Genomic DNA, 21,675 nt, shown 5'->3' with positions numbered 1-21,675 from the left:
AAACCAAACAAACTGTCAACCTATTTAGGAACAGTAATTCAGGATTTAAAAATCAGCAGAAGTGAGACAACAGTACTTAGAAGACTTAGAAATTAGACTGAGATAACTAAGCAGTCTGTGAGCATTAACTTCTCCTGTAGCAAAGTAAATCTGGAAAAATATCCAGGAGATTGTGCATGGATACTACAGGTCATGGTTGGAAAGATAAATGAAGCCTGATCAAACACACACTGGAACAGCAGCAACACAGTAACTGCTTCAGATGGTTCAGGGGAAAAACTCAGGGAGAAAAGAGATTTTGAAAGTTAAGCCTGTGAACAAAAAAAAGCAGAGAAAGCAATTTTAGAGCGCAAGGGTCAAGTGATTAGCTGTTTTGATGACACATTTTTAATGTGAAAAAGCCAGGAGATTTCCCCTACATAACTATCTAGTGGTGCTAATACTACAGAATGAGATGCAGCTGTACATACGAGTACAGAAACAGCAACGGCTGATTTGCTAGGTGTTTCAAGACATTCTGCAGTTTGAAACAGCATCCTCAAAGACCCAGGCTGCAGCGCTACTGTTACTAGGCAAAGTGGCAAAGCAATGGGTTTATGAAGAACAGTCCACCATTTTTCAGATTTAAACCCAGTAAAACCAGGATTACACAATAGATTTCACAGTATAAGGAAAGATCAAAGTTCATTAAAAAAAAGTAGACAAAATTTTCAAGGCATTTGCTGTGTGCTCATGGCTCAGCGCTGGAATCCAAAGTGTTCCTTCAATGCAATACTGGTACTAGATTAGTATGTTTGTGCTACAGGCAAATAACAAATAAACACACACCATAAATAATCTTTTTAGAAAAAACTCCAAATGCTGCAATGTTTCTAAACAAAATTTTCTAGTACTTGAAATCTGATACTTTCAAAAAGATTCTTATTTGAGCAAATGGCCTCTCTCTTTTGCTCTTGAACGTACCATAAATCCATCATACTTCATTCTAAGAACGCTGCAAAGACACATTATGAGCACACCTGGACATATAGCAATAAATTTAATTTAGTTTTACTCTAGCAAATGAGTTAACTTAAATAATGGATAAAACAATAAAACCTGTGTTCATTAGGAAGCTCACAAAGCCCTGTTAGGAGATGGTGGGTCTGAATGCCTGTCTGGAGTTTCCTTCCCCTTCCTTAGCTTCATGGGTTCAACAGTGGACATGCCAGAAGTAATACTTCAGATTGAAAGTAAGGGACAGCTTAGATACTGGCATGCGAGTTTTTCCAGCTTTTACGGAATATTTGATTCTCCAAGAAGAAAAAGCCAGCACAAAAAAGATGTTATATCTGAACAGATGTCAGTGATTTTTAAGTACACCTCAAGGTTAAAAAAATATAAATCATTAGAGCATAACATTTAAAAAATATAGAAGAATGGAGGTAAATAATACATCCATCATCCCAGAAGCAAACTCTACTAACAACTGGGATAAGGATCATGTGATATTACTACTAACAGCAGTGTCCTATAGTTTATACAGTTACTCAATTTAGTTATTCTCTGAAGAATCAATTGCTTTCTCACAGAAATGATTTTCAAATGTTGTACTTACTTTAGTCTTTTTCCATAGTATCATGACAATAATTACAAAATAAAGGCATACAACACAAAGGGCAATTATCTCACCAGTGCACCACAAATTAATTCTCAAAGACCTAAACCCAGTCTGTAAAGTTCTGCATAGTTTAGAAAACTAGAAAGATACTGTAGCTCTAGCCTTTTCCTGTTTAGACTTTTATTTTTTCAGACTCTTAAGTCTGATGCACCTAAAATGCTGTGATGAGTCAAAAATCATTCTTGCAGCTTCTATATGCATTTGTTTATTGCAGTCGATAACAGCAAGCCAGTATTTACTTAGAAAGCTTGATTGAAGCATTTCCTGACTTGAAAATTCTCAAAGTTTCTAACATTGGTAAGGGGTTGCTGTTTTGTTTTATTGGAATCCTATAGCTGGTTCTGACTGCCAACACACTGTTTTAGAGTCAGAAGTGATTAATCTAGAAATGCTTAAGATGCAACAGGATAGGGCAAAATATAATTACTACTGTAAATTGTACAGAATGCTCATAAAAGTACCACAAGATACCACCAACCCTGAAGTCATGCTTAACCTTCTCTCCCATTTGGACTACAACAGAGTCTGAGAACTTCATGGGGGAGGTAGAAATCAGAAAATTCACCACATCATTCACCATCAAGGAAAGAAAAAAAAAGGGCTTATTTTATCCTCTAATATTTTTACTACACCCTCTGAAAACCTGAAGATCTTCCAATCTTTGTTACTGACACTTGCATGCCAATAATAAAATTACCACCAGTGTGGATGTATGAAACACATTTCAGACATTTAAATTCTGAGTCTCCCAAAACTGAACAGACCATATGCAGTGAAATCAGCAATACTACTAATTTAGTAAAGGTAAGAGAGAAATAAGTCTTAATGTACGCTTCTTTTCTATGTATACAAATAGAATTCTCTTACCTTTTGTTGGACTCTGGTTCTGATCTATAAATCCTTTCAAGTCTCCATTTGTGGAAGTCACACCAACCTGAACAAAACATTTTTGCAGTCTTAAAATACGAGAAACCTTTCTATGTTTTTTAGCATGCAACTAACAGTATTACAAAATTAATGTGTTCTACATTTCTGAAACATCATAATCCTACAGACAGTAGTCTAACAAGAGCATGAGATAGAAAGCAGAGGATCCAAGACATTTACTATGTATATATGAAGACAAACTGCAATTTTACCTAAGTTCTTACCTAAAAAAGCCCCTAAATATTCTGATACTGTACTATACATGACTCAAGCAGCACATTCTGATTATTATGGTGTAGGTCACTGTCCCCTCCAAGTCAAACAGGGCAACTGCCACCAACAACACAGCAGAAATCTGCCTGATGTCCAGTATTCTCAGTACAAAGCTGCAGTCTACAGGTCTGAGGAGATGTGACTATTGATGCATTATAAATACATTCCCTAGTCTGCAGAGATGAACTGATTTACCCTGAGGGTAAGTTACCAGAGGCATGGAGAATGGTGCATCTCAGAGTTTGGCATGTACACAAAGCATAGAAAGGTGGAGTTTGTATAGAAAAATGCAAGATCGCTGTTCTTGGATGAGAGAGGAAAGAGATGGAAAGTCCCTCAAATCCCAGCTAATAAGGGATGGGCCCAGCAACAACAAGTATTGGTAAGGCACTCTGCAGTTTCAGAGCGTTATGCTTGCACCACCTTAGTAACCTCTGTTGAACAAAGCATTTTGTTTTGCTTCCAAGACAGAAGCTGTGATAAGCACCGAAGGATTGAGCTCTGTTTGGAACAGTAGGCAATTAAACTAAATACCTCAAAATCTCTTTCTGAAATATTATAAAATTTGAGTACTTCTGTAAATAATTGGGACAAAGGGCTCAGGTATTCAAGTTAAGAAAAAACAATCATACAGTCAAAGATCAAATATTTGCTGTATTTTACAGGTGTATGTAGTAATAATAGAACATACGCTAGGGCCACCTGTATCATTTTAATCATATCACATTAGAAAATAATTTAATTGCAGGCAAATTAAACAGTAGTAACATAACACTAAAATAAACTACACAAGAGCAACAAATACCTACTACAAGCATTCAATTGCACAGTCCCACTAGATAACTTGTATTTGGTAAGTAATTTTGAAGAGGAAAATCTGCATACAGCACTGTGATACACACCTTTGAAACTACTTCTGTTAAGACTTTTTTCACCATCAGGAACAACATACAAACATTAACTGTTGTTGTATTACATAAAATACTGCCTAAATGAGCTAAGTCCTGCTTCTGTAAACAAGCTCTTAGGGATGCTCATAGGTCATCAATTAATCTCAAATGTTGCCTATATCAGACTTGCTCTTTCCTGTCACATGCAACTACAGGGTCACATACTATTTCTAATGGGCAATCAAGTGCTTTGGTTGTTGCAGACTATGGTATCACCAGAAGCTGCTTTTGAAACGGCAAGGATCTCATTTTTTCCTCTCCATTTTCCCTCTTGTCTCCCACCAGGTAGCAGCGGTGCAGAGGCAATGAAGCAGGGCTGGTAAGGACATGGCCTGGATGTGAGTACAGGGAAGAGGAGGAAGACATGAGAACAAACACAAAACGTTTCCTATCACTATGGAAAACAGCAGCATTCTAGTGTGCTTTCTCCCGGCGCTTGGCCAGCCAGGAGAGCTCTTGTGGGAAGAGGTCACTGTGCTTCCTTCTGCAGAAAACGCATTCTTAAGATCTTTAAAACAGAGGTTTGGAAAGGTTACTAATTTGCATAGCATATAGCACCTGAAAGGGCCTTATGACTGCCAAGCCAAGATGAAAAGCCTTTTTGCATCATACTACTGCTGCCTTTGCACAGTAACAGTATCAGCTTCTCCCTAGGACCCCTGTTTTTGCAAGAAATAGAACACCATAAATAGGAGAAAATTTTAATTCAGAGAAGGAACAGGGGAGCCACAGGGGTAAATATCAAGTGTAAGATACAAGGGCCTTAACTCATTCCAAGAGAAAAGATAAGAATTAAAATTCCTATGAACATCTTCAAAGAGAGCACTGCAGTTTGTTCACAACTGAACTTTCAGCTCTGGATTTACAACTGTATGTTTCCCTATTGATTCATATCGGTGCTTCAGTTAAAACACTGAAGATGATACACATGCATTGTCAGACCAAGACGACTCTCCACCTATTATGAAAATTCAAACACTTACATTTAATTCTCTGGAAGATGTAGATAATTTAACTGGTTCAATACCTAAGAAAATGCAACTAAGTACTTGAGATGTTTTTTGTTGCATCTTGCACTTCAGCGATCCAAATGATAAAAAAATTACAGCAGAACTTTAGTTTGCACAGAAATACATATTTTCATTATGATGGTCCTAGTAACACATTTATAAAGACCATCCAATGAACAGGAGCCCTTCTCTCAGTTTTATAATCTTTGTATCTAAGTTTAGAAGAGCTTGAAAACAAACTTTAATTTCATGAGACCTGAAATGAGAAGTGTGGCAGATCTAAAGGAATTTCTCTTATGAAAGAATTATCTACCTAAGCCCTCAGACAAAACAAAGCGTGATGCAATATTATAATACTGCAGCAGAACAAGAACTTTATAGCATTCCACTTCAACGTCAGACAGGTCCCAGGCCAGGTGTTATCTGTATGTCACATAGTCACAGAGCAACTGTACCACCTACTGCTTTTGGGAATCTTGTCATTTCACTACTCCTAAGCTGAAACCAGCAAACAATCCCATGCATACACAGGTATCATTTATTACTTTTTGTACAGCTCATGTGGTATTTCTGCTTTACAACACTGCCCCTGAGTGTTTGGATTACCGGGCAGAGCAGGAGCAGAACTCCTACTTCTGTCCATCTGCAGCAAGACGAATCCAGCCATGAAGCAAGCACTTGACAGGCATCCGCATTGTTAAATACTTCCATCAAGTCCTAGTAGGTGAAGGGGTTTCCAAATGGGGCAAGGGGAAAGAAAAAAAGATTCACAACCAGGCTCTTGGATGGGGCAGACTGTCACGAGCTGCCCTTGTAGATTTATCAGCCTTCTTCACTGCTTGACATACTGTTCAAGTAGCAGAACTCTGCCTGCAATCCTTTTCTTCCCTTACAGAAACCAACTTTCCCATTAACCTGAAAAGTTTTTATTCTCTCTGCCCTAGAATTAATCCAGATTATAGCATGCAGAAGTTGTAAATAGGTAGTGAATCCATTAACTGGCTGTTTTCTTATACCTGTAAGCCCTAACAGACTCATTTGTAGACATACTGTAGTAGTATCACTTACAGAAGGAACTCATATAGGACCTAAAAAGGGCTCGCATCACAAACTACAAGAAACCTGCATGGGCTGTCAGTGCAGAACAGCTAATGTCCTTTACATTGTTTTTGAAGCAGGTCCTGTATAAGACAGGTTTTGAGGCTTGTTTAAGACCCTCTTGACCAACTTCAGCAGTTAAACTCATTCATTTTCTTCCACAGTGACATGTGAAAGAAGAACTAGTATAGCCATTTAACTAACCTTACCTATGATAAGGCAACCACCCTCTGAGAGGCAGCAACAAGTAACTTTACAAGCACATGTATATAAATTCAGATCAGACAACCAACCTAACAGTCTCCAAATAATCTGCTGCAGTCATATTATTTATTTTATCCTAAAAATAAAACTCTGAATATTTGCTGATCCCCCCCCCCCCCCCCCTTCTCAATACTGTCTTGGTGTCTTGCCTTCTTACCTGAAGGATGGATAGGAATGGAAGTACAAAACAGGCAAGAAAAACACATGATATAAGGAAAGAATGAAATAACCCATTATTACAGGGTGATTTAAATTACATCTAGGTACAATGTATATGGTAAGCACATAAATATCTCATCTCAAAGAGAATCCGTAACTTTTATTTAACATTTTATTATTCACAGCTGCTTTCATTGGTTTTCTAAGCAAGGTCAAATTTCCCATAATCAGTGTTCCACAAACAGATACCAGAAGCGTCCTACGTTTAGAGCAGGTCAGCAGTGAGCCCAGCCCTGGTAATTCTCCCATCATGTACTCAAAAAGTTAGCAAGGAAAAACAATGATGGGGAATGTTACTCATCTCACATACACATTCAGTCTAGGGAAACATTTTGCTATGTGCTTGAACCGCAAGCTTCCTTGGAGACAAGGTTGCTCATCATAGCTTATGCATGTGAGATGCAAAGACATTTTAGCCTAAGCTCACTGCACTTTGTTCTTGCGATGCATTAGGAGCACAAACATCCCCAGACTACTGTGTCCCAGTTGAGGGATAGTGATTTCAGAACATGGAGGTGATAGCTTCCTGATGGGTACAAGTTTGATGAAAGGTAAGTGCCCTTTAAGAGTTTTCCAGATGTCCAAATTCCAGTACTTTAAAGTTCCCTTTCCTTGATGCCTCAATGGAAAGAAAAAAAAAGTGAAGTAGAGAAACTCACTCCCTCAACTCACTCCGCAGACCATCGAAATATTTCAGACAGTGTAACAGACAAACACTAACCTTACACGTGAAACAGGTTTCAGGCTACAGAAACCCACAGATGTACTTTAAACTCTAGAACTCTCCAAATTCAGCAGCATTCTTAGGCCTTCTAACAGCAACTGCAAACACTAGGGCTGACACTACTGGTCTGAGTGTGCAATTCTGAGTAACTAAGATTGGGAAATCCTGAAGAAGTGCTACAAATTAGTACAGAAAGTATATGACCATCCTTGTTTTTACAAGGGTTAATATTGTTTATTTGTATAAACAAATAAAGATTTGTTATTTATTTTGCAAATCTGCTGAAAAGGTATACTTAAACATGAAAACTGAGTTCTACTTCCATCTGTACCACAGTAACTGATTTTCTGTAAATAAACCCAGAAACATTAACTAAGTAACTAAGTTTGCATAGTTTAATATGCAAAATTTCAAAGCATACATACCAATAAAATATTTACTCTATAAAATAACTACAGCGTTGCATTAAAGCCAACAACAAAAACATATTTTTGTATTCAGCACAAGAGCATGTTGCTCAGACAACGTCCTGTATCTGTCCTCAAAGGTTTTCAAACCCCAAAGCCCTGAGCAGCCCTAACAAAGCAGGGAGCAACTGGGCTCTGAATCCAAGTGTCAAAAAGCCTTATGCAAAGCACCAGAGTAGATGGCCTCTTGAGATGCCTTCCAACGTATGTCACTCTATGACCTTATCACATAACACTCCATGGATTTTACTGGCATTGGTATTTATCTTTTGACTGCATTGAACAAAAGGTCAAAACCACAAATGATTTGGATTTCTGCAGCTATTCCACATACATCAGTAGAATTACTTATTTATACTACAGTTGAATACGGCCTATGAAATAAGTAAGTCAAGGGCTTTGCATACACACATCAATTTATTTTCTGGTGTGGTCAGCTTGAATCAAACAGATCTAAGACATCTGAAAGCCTTACCTGGAACTACACACCAAATAAAACTATTAATAAAGCCCACAAAAAAGACCATTCTGAGACTTGAGAATTAATTTAACCGAACTATGCCCTTGGCATGAATCTAACCAAAAATGCACAAAAGCTTTTGCAGTTACTTAACAGAGAGCCACCCTAGGGCTATCTGCACTTTTCCTGTGGGGTACTTCCTGAGCTGTGTTGGTTCCTAAACCTGTCCAGATTTAATTAGACTGCAGGATGCCCTATCAAAGGCAGTCAACAAGTAAACTGCCTGGGGCCTGAAGTCATATTCACCTCACTGACCACCAAGCTTAATCAGAACTGTTCTCCACACAAATTGTGTACCTCAGGAAGCACAGATATTTAGGCAGAAAAGTAAGGTCAGAACGTTAGACATTTCATAAGCTTCCTCAGAAATCACAATAGGGGAGTCAAATATAGAGCCTCTAGACACCACATTAGAGGCTTGTTAACGCGGCAAAGAAACAGGAAGGCCCTCAGTCTTCCAGAAACCGAAAGTGTACCAATATTAGTAAAAAAATATGCCACCTTTACATTCTTTCTTGAGTTTTGAGACTTAGACTCAGTAGAAGGATTTTCCCCCGGTCAAAGGTGAGATGCTTCAAAAAAATGAGAAGCTCTCTGATAAATTTGGAGTAATGTTATAGGAATCATAGAATATGTCAAAGACTATCTCAAGTTGGAAGGGACCCATAAGGATCAGTAACAAAACAGCATAAAGCATTTCCCCAGTTATCAACCTGATCTACAGCTGAGGAAACTCCACATCCTTAAAGAGCTTCTAACCAGTTTACATTTATCAAAATACTGCAGAAGATTATGGGGTATGCATTTGTGGTATACAAAAATAAGACAAGATTTTTTGAATTTGAAAGTCTGTGTGTTTGATTTCTTGTACAGACAAATACAAGAAATCAAACACAAAGACCTTCAAATTCTGAAAGCTAGAAGTGACTGGCAGCACGCCAATATATATACATATATGTAAAAAAAGTAATACATGTTGTAGAACTGTACTTACATTTTTTGCCGTCATGTCAGACAGTATTGCTTTATATTCCGTAAAACCATAAGATATGCCTTTTCATCTTCACAGAATCTTTAAAATGAACATCCTGTAAGAAAATTAATAAAATATCTTAGTATAAATACATTTTCAGTTACCTCTCAAGCTGAAGCTCTGCATCTCCAGAGGACAGGTTTTTTCTTTTACACTTTTTGATAAAATCAATCAGCACAGTAGTCAGGTCCTGCACAGATACTAGAAATGTACACTGCCTGTAACAGGCAGAGTAATCTTATAGATAAAGGCCCAATTTACACAGAGGCCTAACTACATTAACGTGCTAGCAAAGTACGTCATACCATTACTAAAATCTTGTAATTAAAACCATGCAATCATTTGCATCTAATGCAGACTGACTCTGAAAACTGGAAGTGAATTAATTCTCTCCATCGTGTCTCTTTAGGCTCCAACAACAGAGAAAGCTTCTAATTGCATCACTGCAGACATCCAAAGATTCTGATAAAAAGTAGGAAATACTATGAAATATATATACACAGCAAATATTAAGTACTTCTAGGAAACATCCAAGAAAAAACATTCCCGTTCAAACTCATCTTTTTAGTATTTTCAGGCTTTTTTATTAAACCTATGTAATTAGAATTATCATATTAGAATTCCAGGAAGAGACAAACATTTTGGTATACTGAAAGTACTTGAAGTGACTTGTTCTTTCAATCAAAGCTTCCAAAAGTCTTACAGAAAACGGAACAAAACAAGTTACAATGTTAACAAAAAAACCCCCGAAACCGAAACAAGTCAATGCTGGGAGCACAAACCAATTTAAAGATAGAATTAACTTGACAAAGGGTTTAAGTACTTCAAAAGTACTTTGTAAGTACTACTTGCTGTTAAAAAAATGGGACTACAAAAGACATCTGAATTGCACTTGGATGTATAAGAAAGGAAGACCTGTTCGCACTTTCAAGTGTGGAATCAATTCAGTCAGATCTTTTGAAAGATCTTTTGAAAGATGCCTAAACTAGTTACCAAATATAAGTCATGACCACTTACAGCAGAACTCACTAGCTAAAAACGCAGGGTGCAATTTATGCTGTTTCCTCTGGTTTTTAACCTACAGAAGGTCTAAGAAATGCCAGTGTCTCCACCTCCCTCCTAGAAAAGCGCCAGAAACCGTTTCAGTAGTGTGCATAGCTAACGGGGAACTCTACCATCACTGCATTAGTGATTTTGGACAATCCAGAAGAATTTTAAATTCTAGGATGTTTCTGTAGATTTCTGGGTTTATTCAGTCATCATATCAATTAAACTGTTATTAGAGTTAGTGGTAAACATTTTGTTCAACTTAGAGGTGTTCTCCATTTCCTGTTGAATGAGTTGTATTTCTCTTCCTTAATGCCCCTATTTATTGCAACCATAATTAAGCAGTTACTCCAGCATATGAACACCACACAATTCTGTCTACTAAGACACTCTCCCACGAAAACTCTAAGTTTTAGTTTCACAATAAAACATCCAAGAAAATAATAAACTTTTTCCTCTGCTTTCTGAGAGCGCATTACAGAGATATATGTATTCACACCCTGGGGAAAGGGACTACTGGCTCTGCGTAGCAATCCTGAAACTTGAAGAGCCACAGAAAAGCCATAAACCTACAGTGGTCACAGCAAAGACCAAATACTGAATCCTTGCATTGCATCTGAAAATTCTGATTTATGTGCCTTATCTTTTTCTACCTTCCTCCTCTTTCCACACAAGCTCTTCAAATACATCATCTGGAGCTCTGGCCAAAATTCATTATGCAGTTTGACCTCCCCCTCTTGCTTTAAGAGGCTTTACAAGTAATTTACTCAAATAAAACACAGTTAAGAATACATTTGCTAACCAGTTTTAACCTGTTTACAGATAAGCAAACTAGTTTCATCTTCAACAAGTTATTTGCTGTCAAGCTTAGTGATCCAGAAGGTATTGTCCATAAACTATTACAGTCCTTTGCCACAATGCTCTTCAGCCAGTAGGAACAGTTGGTTTTCTTCCAGCTTTATGAACACATTTTGTCAAGCTCAAGAAGCCAGACTTTGTGACCCCACCATCTGCCACGACCTCTTGTCAGGTTCAGACAAAAGAACCTACACAGATGGCCTCAAAATGGAGGTTCTCTTCATTCCTAATTGCTGTTTGACAGCTTGCACCACACAGATAGAGAAACGTAACACTCAACCTTTTTGTTCTTTAGCTGGTTTCTACTGAAATGAGGCTGCATAAAGACAGGTTCAGAGCCCAAAGTACATAAAACACAGAGATTGCTTTATTTGAACTAAGGTTGTCCCTTCATAACCTAAGCCTTGGTTTATAAACCACTCCCATAATTTTGCTTTTTGGTCAGATACTGCACAGTACAGTGAATCAACTGAACTGTCCAACTTTGTAAACGTTCGAGTTAAAAGTTTCTAGAACATATGTTGTCTAATCACTTATACCAATAACATTAAAAATCCAGTCTGGCATTAAATGGCATTAAATTTACAAAAGCCCAGATAATAAAGCTCTAGTTACAACAAAACAGTACAAGAGTGTTTACATGTACCTATTCCTGTTGCAAGTTAAAAGCCAGATCTATTCTGAATTTCAGTGATACTGAAGCTGAATCCCAGCACAAGAAACAATGCAAAACAGTAAGCAGTTATCTGCAGAAAAATATCATATTCTTTCCTAGGTTTATTTTCCATGGTACAAAATCTTATTTTTAAATTATCCCTTTTAAGATATACATACTGGCTAAAACCTAACAGCAGAAAAGCCCTGTACCATAACTGTCAATTTTCTGTCCCTGAAAATTAAGTTTTACCAAACTTATCCTGGTTTTCTTTAGCTTTCTCCAGTTCTTATCAGTACTTCACACAGACCAGCATCACACAAAGATTCTCTCCAGTCCCAGAGGCCACTTCCACTTCTCAACAGAAAGTGCCATTTGTGTAAGTATTACATCAGTGTTAAACAACTACAAATTAAGACAACTATTGGACAGTTACCTAAATTGTTATGATGAAAAGTCTTCATGGAACACAGAAGATGATGTAGGTGTTTTAGTATACCAGAATGATCTTTGTCATCACCAAGGAGTTTTTTCAGTTACTTGATCAAGAGTATTGCAAAGTGAAAATTATTCAGAGTAACTGGGTCAGTTAAGAGGAAAGAAAGTGTCACCAGTTTCAAAAAAAAAAAAAGTAATGCCAGCCTTTCTACTAGAAATTAGTTTATATTCTTCACACCCCTCTCTATATTACTAACCTTCAAGCTATGGTACTGCAAGGCTCATTTCAGAAGACAGCAGTAACAAAATGATTCCTTATTAATCAGTACAAGCTCAGTTTTAAACCACTAATTTATGCACAGCACCTACATGGATCAGACCATGTGTTACACATATGTTGCTTCACTCTGTCTCAGTTTTCAGACCAGGAAAATTTCAAAATTACAAAGTACTTATCAGAAATCCACCTGCTCCCAGGAAGTGTCTCCCCATCTTATTCCTACAAAACATTTCAATATCCAACTCCCTTTTGAAGCGACTGAGATTAAAAACGGTCAATTTTAGTGAAAATATCTGTGTGTACTAGCCAAATTAATGTATTGGCACCCCGAGAAACAAAAATACAACTTTGTTACCAGATTTCTGCAATTTAAATTACAGATTTTGCATCTCTATAAGAAGATGCCATTGATTTGTCAACTTTTTTCCCGAGTCTTCTTCAGATGACTTAAGTCCCAGTTTTATCCTTTATTTACGTACACAACAAATAAACTTGGCCTACAAACTGCAAAAGGCAGGAATATCCATGTCCATATAACATCCAGCTTGTCATTTAATGTAGAACTTCAAAAAGCCAACCAAGGGGTGTATTCAACAAGCTGCATACACAGAATGGGAAATAAGTCACCATCTTCAGTTATCACACAGATAATTTTTATTATTACAAGACCAGATTATCAAATATCAAATTTTTATTTTGAAAATAGTATTAGAAAGTAGCTCTTAGGAAAATCGGAAAGGAACTCCCACCATGATGTGTTTGATGAAGGTCTTGTAGGTACTAAACTTATTTTTCCAGTTTTTACTGTAAGCCACTGGATGCCTTCAACAAAGCCCTTGTATATAACAGACAAGGTAATTAGAGAGACTGACCAAAGGAAATCTAAGTGACTTGACTGCTAAATTATATGAGGAGTTTTTAACAAAATAAAATAACTTAAGAGTAGTGAGTTTAAAAGCTTCATTGTTTAATCATTTTTATGTGACTTAAGAGACTGCAACCTACAAATCCAAAATACAGAAGTTTTCACTACTACGTGACACGAAAACAAAGTAAGCATGACCACTTTAAACCAAGATGCAAATGGAAGATACAACAACTGAAACCTAATTTGAAAGTGAGGTTCTCATCTTGTAGTTTGGGGAAACCAGGTGACAGAAGAAATCTGAAGGAACAGAACCAAGTAAGTACCTGCAATTGACCAGGTTCTCCCAAGTTATGTGACTGAGCAAAATGCCAATGTGTGATCAGAACAAATTAACCGACACCTCCTGACAACAGCAGTTATCATGACTCAGATTTACACAGCACAAAAAACCTGGAAGACTAGACAAGGCCTACATGTAAGTTCAATTGGTATAAACTGTAGCACTTAACTAATAACTCACATGTACTGTGGTTTGATAAAAGCATGTAAGGGGAAATGCCCCTTTAAGAACCTCTTGCTGTATATATTGAGGCAACAAACTAATAAGATCCCCTACAATACTCTCAGACTTGATCCCAAATGCTACATCCCCGTTAATCCCACTGCCTGTGATATTTATTCTCACTGTTGTAGATATTATAACATGACTAGCAAAAGCACTGTTGATGGAGGCTACTGAATATCTTGAACCCCAGGGATGAAAACAGGTCTGAGTGGATGTACAAGTGACAAGAACACACAACACAAGAACAAAATCCAAAGCTGTAATCAAACTCTCCCCTAGATGAAAATGCCTGAAGTCTCCATGCACTTAACAGCACCGTTGAGCCTCAAGTTCTGCTGCTTGTGCAGTCCTGACAGTGCCGAGACCCAAATCCCATCAATCCGGAACTAGGTATTCCTTCCCTCAAGGGACTCAGTTTGTTAGGCATGCTCTTAGGCATGCCCGATGTCATGTAAATACTAGTGGTAAACCATGTGTGTAAGAATAGAAGCAGCACTCATGGCTTATTTCACAACCAACAAGGTGAAGCATGTCCCTTACTGCTCAAATAAGGAGGATGTTACATTAAACATGTGGAATAATCTCAGGTAGCTGAACCTCTGAAAGCTCATTTTAATTCCCCAAACTAGTCTACTGTCATTCAAGATAAAAGTTCATACGGCTTAACATCAGAACAGCGGATAACATCCATGCAGCCCTTAAAGTAAGATGATCTAAAATTTTTGAGTTTTATAGACATTTTTATCAGCACAGATATGCACAGATACATTTGGAATTAACAGAAATTTAGCTGCCATTCTTTTAAGTAGACAACCTATTGTGTAAGCTCACCTTTTGCTCTCTAACTAGGTTTCTAGCCCAGGGTTTTTTCCATAGCCAACTACTACACAGGGCACAACATTTGGGAATCTACTGCTTCCATGGGAAAAGGCACGTACAACTTCTTTTCAGAGTAAAGAGCACGCTGTGTTTTTACAAACATATTTTTTGCCTGAAGAAGTTTCCTGTTAGTAATGGATTGACATTTGAAAAAAATTTAGTGATCCATATGAATGACTACAATATCTTGCTAAGACAGTCTTTGTGCATTGCCAATAATAGATTAGCTCCTCTTTCAATTACGCTCAGTTGAAAAAATCTTTTTTGACTACTGAGACGTCAAACAAGCTTCTTGCTATCACCAGCTTGCATACTGCATGATGTATCAGAGAATGCTCTAGATATTAATCTGGTCTTGTAATGAGTTTTAATTTTGAGATTTTAAAATTTCCGGAGTTATCAGTACTTTGATAAACACATGGAACAGTTCAACCACCCTGCTGAGATACACTTTTGTCTACACCCTGCAGCTGAAAGCATCTTAACATCCAGTGAACTGAAGATAATTTTACATTTGCATTTAATTAAAAATCACCAAGTTATATAGGGATAAAGAACTTGATGATGGAGACTTAGTTACTATTTCGTACATTCTCCTTGTAATTTGCTAGAAGCTTTGTTCTAGTTTAAAGCCATAATTAACTCTACTTTTGCATGGATTGAAGATTATGACACTGTTCACCGAAGGGTAAAGGTTACAAAAAATTTAATGCTTTTTTAGTTATAATTAAATTCAAAGGCAAAAGGGAATTTTTCTAGTGATGCACAAGCTCTCAAATACTGATTATAGCACGCAAAATTATCTAAAGGATACAGTTCCATGAAACAAATTGCACTGATGCAAGATCCTATCCCTGCTATCATTACTAAAAGGGTTTTCTCACTTTGCCCTACTTGTTCTGCTTCACATTCCTTCCCCATGCTATGTGCTTTCAACAGCTCCCATTTCTACCTGACTACCTCAATGAACCAATTTAGTTCTAAAATTGTCAGAATAGCAACAATGGGGCTGAAAGGGGGAAGAAGAAAGTTTTCCATATGCTGCAACCCACTGGAAGTTCAGATGACCATCTAGGCCTGTGCACAGGACAGGACTAACCCTTTGCACTTAGCAAACTGCTCAGCTCAGTCTGGTTTGCAGAACCATCATGACTCTTTCCAAAAAAAAAGCATTTATGATCTCCTGAAAATTTACTTAAGGATTGAAATGTGACAATAGATTGGATATGGTTTGTTTGTATGAAGACTACTCCATGCTTTTTAAGAGTTCACTGGAGTCTGTGCATGCTTCAAAAACCCATTAGGAAGAAGAGGGATGTTATGTCTTCAGATCATAGTTTTTCCAATTTCTTATACAGCAAGAAGCAGGATGAATAACTTGCTTTTGACGGACAGAAGATGCCTGCTGTTACATAGAATCAATACACAGCTTGAAATTTTACCAGTTGTATATACAAAGTTATTAAATTTTTTAAAAAAAATCTAAATGTATTTACAATTATGTTATATTTTAAATAAACTGAAGCTTACGACAATCAGATTGCACATTTAAGAGAACAGAAATATATTTTTTAAGCTGCTCAAGTCTCAAGGTCAAGTCTATAATGAAAGGAAAAGTTACCTCTTTCCTTACAATAAATGGAGAGCCCATGTACACAAAGGGTTTTTATTTCACTCTGGGGACATAAACTCACTTTCACTTTCAGTTCCTAATCTCATTCATAATTATTGGTTATTTTACCACCATAATTTCTATTAAAGGTCAATTACTGTTATTCTGGTAATTACAGCTATTGGTCAGATAGGAAAGGTTTAATACTTGGATGACCATTATGACTCACAAGTGACTTTCAATATATTAATGGCCTGGAATTCACAAGCTTTAATGAACAAATACTGATACATTTGCTTTAAGACTTTAATTCCCACAAATATCATTATAATAGCTGCTACCAAGTTGAAGAATTCATCTATGCAACTTCACTAAAAGTTCATAGCCTGAAAAACAGGGCATACTTGTAGCAACCTGCCAGCTTCATTCTGAACATATGACTTTATTCTTGTGACTTTTTTTACACTTACATCTTGGGCTGAAATTCCCAGTAACAAAACAGTGAACAAAAATGGTCATTTACTCATGCAGAACACATCTAACATACCATGAAGAAACAAACTATGAGTTCCTACCAAAGCAACCTTTTCATGCACCTTCCCAGATGATATAGTCACCCAAACAGAGGTTAGTAGTAAGGGCCTCTGTGGAACAAAAGAACTAAAGAGATCGTAAGACAGAATTCAATCATTTGCTATTCCCACCCAAACTGAGGCAAATCTGGCAGCAACAGGAACCTGATGAAACAGGAGAAACCTGACTTACCAAACAGCAGAACATGCCCTAACTTTAACAGGGAAAAAAAATAATCAAGCTGCAAGACCAGAATTACATTCACAAATGGACTTCAGTCTACAGAAGTTAACAAAAACGTTTGGGACACAGGCACCCCGTTCACTGTTAGGACAACAGCTATCTAGGAACAGGAGAAGCAGCATAATCTCAACTACCATCACTGCTTCCTCTTACCACTGTTCTGTAAAATTTCACTGACTGCAATGATGTAAAACCAGTCAAAAGAAAAGGAACATCATCTTTATAAAATGGATTATTTCTAGAAGCTGTTAAGCAACAGCACGTTTAGAAGCTTTGTGAAAAACTTGCCTGTTAGTGTCTATCAAATATCCTAAAGACTGTAAACCAGGAAGATCACAGTGCCATGGGGACCCTGGATATTGCCTTCAAAGATACCTCTAAAGGAGCCCCCTCTGCAATTCATGCTTAACTGATCTGTGAAGTTAACAGTATCAAGTTGTCTTCTACCTCTCTTTTAAACATTATCACGAAGTCAGAAATAATGAAATTGCATCAACACCTGAATTGCTGCAGCTCACAACCAAGGGTACTAACAAAACCAATGCTTATCTTTTTCCAGCTTAGTTTCAGTCTCTATTGTGACAGCCAATACTAATGTGAGCTATCTAAAGCATTATTTTATCACCAAGTTAGTGCTGCAAAAACCTAAAAATTTCTATAGGTTTCAGTAACAACAAGTATTATCAAAATGCTACTATTCAGTAGGCTTTGGATTCTGCAGGCTGTGTTCTGAAAGGCAAAGAACTTCAACAGTAGTATGTAAATAGTCAGATCTAGCAGTTATTTCAAATAACATCCCTTTTCATTTAATTACTATTCTGTATTTCACTAGAAATATGACATTCTAGAAAGCTATGTTTTTGTTACAGATCCTACTAACACATATATTAGTACACACATTATTAGCTTATATTACAATATATAGTAGTCTTCCAAACTGAATTATCATAGGCATACAGTTTGATTTGCTTAGACTGGTTTTTTAAATGCTATTAATATTGGAAAGTATGAAACTTGAACAGTCTGTAAAGACCTTTATTGGAAACTGTGCTCAGGAAATCAGACAAAGTAGCAAAAAAGTTCCGTTAATGAAACTGTAACAGTAAGATCACTTACTACTGTGTCACCTTTTTGCGAAAGAGCTATAGTCTACAAATCAAGTGACAAGGAGGGGAAAAGAATTGGTATCAGTTCAACACTGGATGCTACAAACACCACATAAACAATCAGACCAGGAAGTTGTTAAAAAACTGTCACTCCCTACCACACCTGCACCTTTTTACATATTTCCTAGCCTATGCTTAGTTTTTCAGATCCTTCGACAGGCGTTTATACTATCAGCTCTGAGCCAGTATACATACTGTTACCACACCAAGATATCTCGACTTTTTCCAATGAATACCTAAAATTTTGTGATAAACCTGTCTGACTCCAGTGGCTTCTTGGCTTTGCATGCGAGAAATCCACAAGTGTATTTCCTTGCACGAGACTAGACAGTTTATTTTCCCTGTTTCAAGATTCACTGTTGATTCATTATTAGTCATGCCCTGTGAATGTGATTGGGAAGATAGAAGAGAAATTCTTAATCATTTCACCAAGAAGTATGTAGAAAGAGAGAACAATTTAAGAAATTGTCGTTTAATAAAGACAACCCTAAGAACCCTATTTTTAGGTAGTACATCAGAAAAAATGCAATTCCAAGAACTGACTTAGACTAGCTCTAACTAAAGAACTCATTCTACTCCACATTAGGATGCACAAGTTTAAAATATTACTGTCTATATAGTATAGGCTGTAGCTTCCGCCTCCTAACCGTATCAGGTCACTATTCTATTGCTTTTAGAGATTTGCACTAAACTTGCCTGTAGGCAGTGAAGAGTTCTGCACACTTAAACCAAATAACACCATAAATTCTTGAAGGGGATGGAAAGATGGAATTTTGCTTCCTCTTTTTTTGCGCTGTGAGGGTGCTCACAACTGTCCAGGAAGCATGTGCAGATGCACTAGAGGCCCCTACAATAGCGCAGAGCATATATGAGAGCAGACAAAGATAAAAAAAAAGTCTTCTATAGTATTGACATCCCTTGCAAAACACCACTGTGCCCTTTGCCCATCTGATTTCTTTGGCCTATCCCCTTTACACTGGATAGCTGCTGTCAAGATGCTGTATTGAAAACTGCACCTTATCACTTTGTAAAGTGAGGTTGCCAGCCAGAACCCTCTGCAGCAATAAAGAGCACTCCTATCAGGAGTGTATGTTTTCTGTGAAGTTAATTACATCAATATAGCTCAAGTCAAATGGCTTGTTTTTGTTGTGTTATAAAAGTGATTTCTGTACAAACGGGAAGTGGTTATAGGAAAGTCCAGTAATTTCACAGTGAAATAAGATCACTCTTAAATTCATCCATGACACAAACTTGCTAATATTTAATAATTTTCAGTTTTTTCCTAGTATACAACTACATCATTTGACCTATTACTCCTTCCTCTTCTACAGGCATGAGACTCACTTCACAAGAAAGTTTTCAAAGGATAATAATTTATCCTTTTTTACTTTTATGACCACCCCACCTGCCAAGCCTTGTCTTATCTATAATGCAAATTTTTCCTTACTTTTTCATGTTTCTTCAAAGTGCTGTTTGTAGCACCCTATATGCTATTTTGCACAGAAGTTCCTGAAATTCAGTACTTCACTATGTACAAAACATCTCTGCATACACATAGCATTGGCACAAATAAGGGCTGTTAAGTACCATGCTGCATTTGTTCTGTAACACTGATCATCTGTCAAAGAGCCTTTGCCCCATGGGTACAAGTCATACATTTTTTTGTATGAGGATATAATACAATCAAATGAAGTAAAGTTAATTCGGGAAGGGTAAAGAAATGGAGAAAAATTTATTCACTTATCTTTCAGTTTATACTAGAACAACATTATTTTTTAACCAAATGTTATATCAGGTTACAAGTATTTACATCACACAACCTCCAAAGTTTTGCTTTGTCTTCTTGTCAGCCTAATTAAACTACATCAGTGACAGCAGTTGAAAAGAAAATAATTTATCAGCTGCTGGAAGTATTAGTGAAGAGTCACGAAAATAATTGACTTCCAAATTATGAAAACTGACCAAGTAAAAAACTTTAATTTTTAGACCGTATGTTAAATCAGATCAATTTAAACTATTCACTTTCTCTGCCAATTCAAAAATTTACAGAGAAAATAAACATAAAGTCCTTTCTACAGAGGACAACAGCATAAGCTCTCTGCTAGACAGCTCAGCATCACCCCTTCACTCGGGGAGGGAGCACGCTCTCTGATGTGGTTTTCCTCCACATTTCAAGGAAGTTTGCTTATTCCGTATTTTCCTCCTATTGTTTGTACTCCGACTCCCAAAGCCGGTATTTGTATTTGGCCGTCAGGCCCTTTGCGGCTGAGACTCGAGGCAGGCCTGGAACTCAAAGGGCGCAGGAAGAGGCGTTAAGTTTTGCTGTTGCTGCCGCCGGAGCAGCCCTCTCGGGGCGACAGCCGCCAGGCACAACCACCACGCTGCGGAGTTCAGGCCGTACCCCGCGCGGCCGCGGCCCCGGCCGGCCCCTCCTCGACCCGCCCCGCGCCCGGCGGGGGCCGCCCAGGCCGCCAGCCCCCTGCCCCACCGCGGCAGCCGGCCGAGGCCGCCCCGCCGCCGGGCCGGGCCCGCCGCCCTCAGCGCGCTCCCCACAATGGAGGCGCGGGCGGCCCGGCAGCGCGGCTGTCACCCGCCGGCCGGGCCCGCCGCCGCCCGCAGGTGTCAGGCACCGGCTCGCGCCCCTCCCGGGACGCAGCCGCCGCCCGCCGCCACCTCCCCCGCGTGCGGCACGGCCAGGGCGGGGGGCGGCCGCGGGACCGAGCCGCCAGCCGGAGGGGAGAGGGGGTGGGGGGCGGCCGTTAGGCGTCGCGGGAAGCGGCGTCCCCCCCCGCCGGGAAGAAAGACGCTGCCCTCCCTCACAGCCTGCGTCGTCCCCCCCCCCCCGCCCCGTCTCCCCGCTTACCCGCAGGCCCGGCAGCGGCGAGGGAGGAGGCGGAGGGAAGGCGGTGGCGCGGGCCGGGCCTAGGCAGCGGCGCTGAGGCGACGAAACGGCGGCGGCCCCTCACCGGCGGCCGCGGCAGGGAGCCAGCCGCTCCGCCCGGCCCCGCGCGCCGACGACGCCTCTCGGGCGGGCCGGCGCCGCGCACCCACCGCTCGCGAGGAGGCCCCGGGGACGGGAGCCCACCAGGGCCAGGCCGCGAGCCCCGGCGCGTGGCAGCGCGAGCGCTCGCAGCGCCTCCAGCCCGGCCGCCGCGCGCTCCCCCCCCCCCCGACCCCCCCCCCGCGCCCGGCCCCACTCGCCGCCTCGCTCCGCCGCCGCGCCGCGCGCTGCCCCGGTCCTTCTCCCCCGCACAAGCTTGGCGGCGTCTGGCAACCGGGTGCGCCCATTGGCCGCCGCACCGCGTGAGGTCAGGCGGCCTCCCCGCGCTATTGGCTCGATCCCGTG

At 39.3% G+C, this 21,675-nt stretch overlaps 1 protein-coding gene across 4 annotated transcripts in view; it reads right to left on the bottom strand.

Moving 5' to 3' along the window:
* TFDP2 (transcription factor Dp-2) overlaps positions 1 to 21,602 on the bottom strand; it is a 63,110-nt gene extending 41,508 nt beyond the window's left edge. For 2 of the 4 annotated variants that reach the window (XM_056358311.1, XM_056358313.1), the window contains exons 1-3: positions 21,193 to 21,502; positions 9,107 to 9,200; positions 2,528 to 2,594 (exon numbers count right to left, since the gene is read on the bottom strand). In XM_056358311.1, coding sequence (XP_056214286.1) covers positions 2,528 to 2,594; positions 9,107 to 9,121 — 82 coding nt within the window. In that variant the 5' untranslated portion in view covers positions 9,122 to 9,200; positions 21,193 to 21,502. Of the gene's footprint in view, positions 1 to 2,527; positions 2,595 to 9,106; positions 9,201 to 21,192; positions 21,503 to 21,530 lie in introns of those variants that run through there. The other 2 variants (XM_056358312.1, XM_056358314.1) reach the window with 2 other exon arrangements.
* Positions 21,603 to 21,675: the final 73 nt, after the last annotated feature.

Source organism: Falco biarmicus, chromosome 13, assembly GCF_023638135.1.
Source record: "Falco biarmicus isolate bFalBia1 chromosome 13, bFalBia1.pri, whole genome shotgun sequence".
Lineage (NCBI taxonomy): Eukaryota > Metazoa > Chordata > Aves > Falconiformes > Falconidae > Falco > Falco biarmicus.
Note: the sequence above shows the minus strand (reverse complement) of the source record. Positions and strands in the feature narration are given on the sequence as shown.